The sequence below is a fragment of the Entelurus aequoreus genome, linkage group LG18, assembly GCF_033978785.1.
Source record: "Entelurus aequoreus isolate RoL-2023_Sb linkage group LG18, RoL_Eaeq_v1.1, whole genome shotgun sequence".
In the NCBI taxonomy this organism is placed as follows: Eukaryota; Metazoa; Chordata; class Actinopteri; order Syngnathiformes; family Syngnathidae; genus Entelurus; species Entelurus aequoreus.
Genome location: NC_084748.1, coordinates 14,258,823 through 14,262,919, shown reverse-complemented (window position 1 = coordinate 14,262,919; position 4,097 = coordinate 14,258,823). Strand labels below are relative to the sequence as shown.

Here is a 4,097-nt window from a genome sequence, read left to right as displayed (position 1 = left end):
ATAAGACTTTTAAAGTCATTTTGATAGTAGGCTAATATAGGTAATATAGACACTTACATCATGTGTTGCCTTCATTATAACACTTATATAAGACTTTTAAAGTCATTTTGATAGTAGACTAATATAGGTAATATAGACACTTACATCATGTGTCGCCTTCAGTATAACACTTATATAAGACTTTTAAAATCATGTTGATAGTAGGCTATTATAGCTAATATAGACACTTACATCATGTGTTGCCTTCATTATAACACTTATATAAGACTTTTAAAGTCATTTTGATAGTAGGCTATTATAGCTAATATAGACACTTACGTCATGTGTTGCCTTCATTATAAGACTTATATAAGACTTTTAAAGTCATTTTGATAGTAGGCTATTATAGCTAATATAGACACTTACATCATATGTTGCCTTCATTATAAGACTTATACAAGACTTTTAAAGTCATTTTGATAGTAGGCTATTATAGCTAATATAGACACTTACATCATGTGTTGCCTTCATTATAACACTTATACAAGACTTTTAAAGTCATTTTGATAGTAGGCTATTATAGCTAATATAGACACTTATGTCATGTGTTGCCTTCATTATAAGACTTATATAAGACTTTTAAAGTCATTTTGATAGTAGGCTATTATAGCTAATATAGACACTTACATCATGTGTTGCCTTCATTATAACACTTATATAAGGCTTTTCATTTTTTGCAGCTCCAGACAAATTAGTTTTTTGTATTTTTGATCCAATATGTCTCTTTCAACATTTTGGGTTGTCGACCCCTGATTTAGGACAAGCGCGGGTCTTTAAAGGAGCGTCTCCGCCTTTTTCCATCGCCCTCTAACAGGCGCTCAAAACTCCCATTGGTTCCCCCGCGATCAAGCCCCGCCCACTGAGTGAAGTAAACCCGCCGTGGGCCCTTCGTCGAGTCCACAAGCTCGACTCTCTCGGATGAATGAAGTCCGGTAAAGTCCTCCACGTTGCCGCCATGTGGAGGTCCGCCGGCCCAGCGGGACTTCGCGTCGCGCTCGCCTCCCTGCTGGTCTGCGGGTTACTCGCCGACGGACACGCGGCGGAGCCTCCGGCGACGCGCGGGCTTTTCACGGACTACTTCAGACAGCTGACCCGGGAGAGGAGAGCCGTGAGCGGGCCGGCGCGGAGCAGCGCCCCGCCCCGGGCTGTGGAGCTTCTCTCCCCGGGCGACCTGTTCGTTGCGGTGAAAAGCAGCAGCAAATACCACCGCAGCAGGCTGGACCTCCTTCTGGACACTTGGATCTCCAGAAATATGCAAAACGTGAGTCTTTTTTTACCATATTTGTCATTTTGTCCAACTATTTAGTCAACCTTGACATACACCAGTGCTTCTCAAACCACCATGATGACTAACATTAAAATACAGTAGCGTAGCATGCCTAAGTATACATTAAAATCAAGGTAGTAGTTTTATTTAACAATATTTATAATATTTATAATATTTAATATTAATAATAATAATTATAAATATAAAATATTTATTATATATATAATAATATAAAATATATGAATATATAATAATATATAAATATAAAATATATATATTTATTATTTATTATATTTATATAAAATATAAAAATATAAATAATATATATTTATAATATTTAATATTGTTGGCTACACTGTAAAAAAAAATCAAATTTTTATGGTTAATTTACTCTAAATTTCTGCTGTAATTTTTCTTTTCTTTTTTTAAATAGTTTATAAAACTGTTGAATTGAAGACATTATCTGTACATAAACAATCCGCCTGTTATTTTAAGTAATATGCCAGTAATGACAAACTATGTATATTTCTATTTTTCTTACAGAAAAATACCATATTAATTATACATAGCATTTTCTGTTTTCTTAAATTACTTTCAAATTCAAGTAAAATTGCGATATTTTTCCGCAAAACGTTTCATGAAAATGTCTGTAAATATAATGTTTTTGATCGTTATTTGGTTTACAATGTTTTACTTTCATTTTATGGTTTTCGTTTGGCAGCCGTAGAGTAGATGACCGTTTTGTTTTTTTTACAGTGTACTATAACATTACACACCGTTTGAACAGTAACACTGCATTTAAATATAAGAAAATAAAACTTAAATATTGAATCAAATGAAAATAGCAGCACACAAAAGTTAAATATACATTGTACTAAAAGAGATATCAAAATTAATATTAAAAGAAAATGTACTGAAGTATATAGTATACATAGTTTAATATTTAATTGATTATTTGGCCTACCACAAGATACAGCCCATGTACCACTCGTGGTACACATACCACAGTTTGACTATAACTGACATACACTATCCTAATCAATACATGTAAACAAATAAATAAATCACAGGTGTATAAAAATCAAGCACTTATAGGCATGGAGACTGTTTCTACAAAACATTTGTGAAAGAATGGGCCACTCTCAGTGATTTCCAGCGTGGAACTGTCATAGGATGCCACCTGTGCAACAAATACAGTCGTTGACATTTCTGATGAACGAGTCCGGGTTTGGAGGTTGCCAGGTACACTACGTTCAATAGTTTGGGGTCACATTGAAATGTCCTTATTTTTGAAGGAAAAGCACTGTACTTTTCAATGAAGATAACTTTAAACTAGTCTTAACTTTAAAAAAATACACTCTATACATTGCTAATGTGGTAAATGACTATTCTAGCTGCAAATGTCTGGTTTTTGGTGCAATATCTACATAGGTGTATAGAGGCCCATTTCCAGCAACTATCACTCCAGTGTTCTAATGGTACAATGTGTTTGCTCATTGGCTCAGAAGGCTAATTGATGATTAGAAAACCCTTGTGCAATCATGTTCACACATCTGAAAACAGTTGAGCTCGTTACAGAAGCTACAAAACTGACCTTCCTTTGAGCAGATTGAGTTTCTGGAGCATCACATTTGTGGGGTGAATTAAACGCTCAAAATGGCCAGAAAAAGACAACTTTCATCCGAAACTCGACAGTCTATTCTTGTTCTTAGAAATGAAGGCTATTCCACAAAATTGTTTGGGTGACCCCAAACTTTTGAACGGTAGTGTACATTTCGGACTGCATTGTGCCGAGTGGGAAATTTGGTGGGGGGTTGTTTTTCCAGGAGTTAGTTCCAGTTAATGGAACTTTGAATGCTCCAGGATACCAAAACATTTTGGGCAATTCCACGCTCCCATCCTTGTGGGAACAGTTTGGAGCGGGCCCCTTCCTCTTCCAACATGACCGTGCACCAGTGCACAAAGCAAAGTCCATAAAGACATGGATGACCGAGTCTGGTGTGGGTGAACTTGACTGGCCTGCACAGAGTCCTGACCTGAACCCGAGAGAACAGTGGTCCCCAACCACCGGGCCGCGGCCCGGTACCGGTCCGTGAACCGCACAAGAAATAAATAAAAAATATATATATATATTTTTTTTTTTAATTAAATCAACCTAAAAAACACAATATATACATTATATATCAATATAAATCAATACAGTCTGCAGGGATGCAGTCCGTAAGCACACATGATTGTATTTCTTTATGACAAAAAAATATATATATTTTTTTTTTACTACCCCTCCCGCCCCCGCCCCATACCCCCCCCCACCCCCCCCCCGGTCCGTGGGACAAATTTTCAAGCATTGACCGGTCCGCAAGTACAAAAAGGTTGGGGACCGCTGCGATAGAAGACTTTTGGGATGAATTAAAACGGAGACTGAGAGCCAGGCCTTTTTGACCAACATCGGTGTGTGACCTCACCAATGCGCTTTTGGAATAATAGTGGAAAATTCCTATAAACACACTCTGCAACCTTGTGGACAGCCTTCCCAGAAGAGTTGAAGCTGTAATAACTGCAGAAGGTGGACCCACATCATATTGAACCCTATGGGTTAGGAATCTTCAAGTTCATATGTGAGTCAAGGCAGGTGGCCAAATACTTTTGACAATGAGTAAGTGTAACACCTTCCCAGACACGCCTCACTTTCGTGGGCATCACCTCTGTCATTTATGCTTCATTATTATGCAATTAGTCACAAGGCAAATGCATGGCAGCCTTTTTGGCAGACGGAATCAATTGTTGAAGC

At 37.3% G+C, this 4,097-nt stretch overlaps 1 protein-coding gene across 1 annotated transcript in view; it reads left to right on the top strand.

Annotated features, from left to right (window-relative positions):
- The first annotated feature begins 954 nt into the window (after window positions 1–954).
- The window catches only part of LOC133633839 (beta-1,3-N-acetylglucosaminyltransferase lunatic fringe-like), a 23,541-nt gene continuing 20,398 nt past the window's right edge, over window positions 955–4,097 (top strand). The window contains exon 1 of the mRNA XM_062026573.1: window positions 955–1,300. Coding sequence (XP_061882557.1) covers window positions 962–1,300 — 339 coding nt within the window. The 5' untranslated portion in view covers window positions 955–961. The remainder of the gene's footprint in view (window positions 1,301–4,097) is intronic.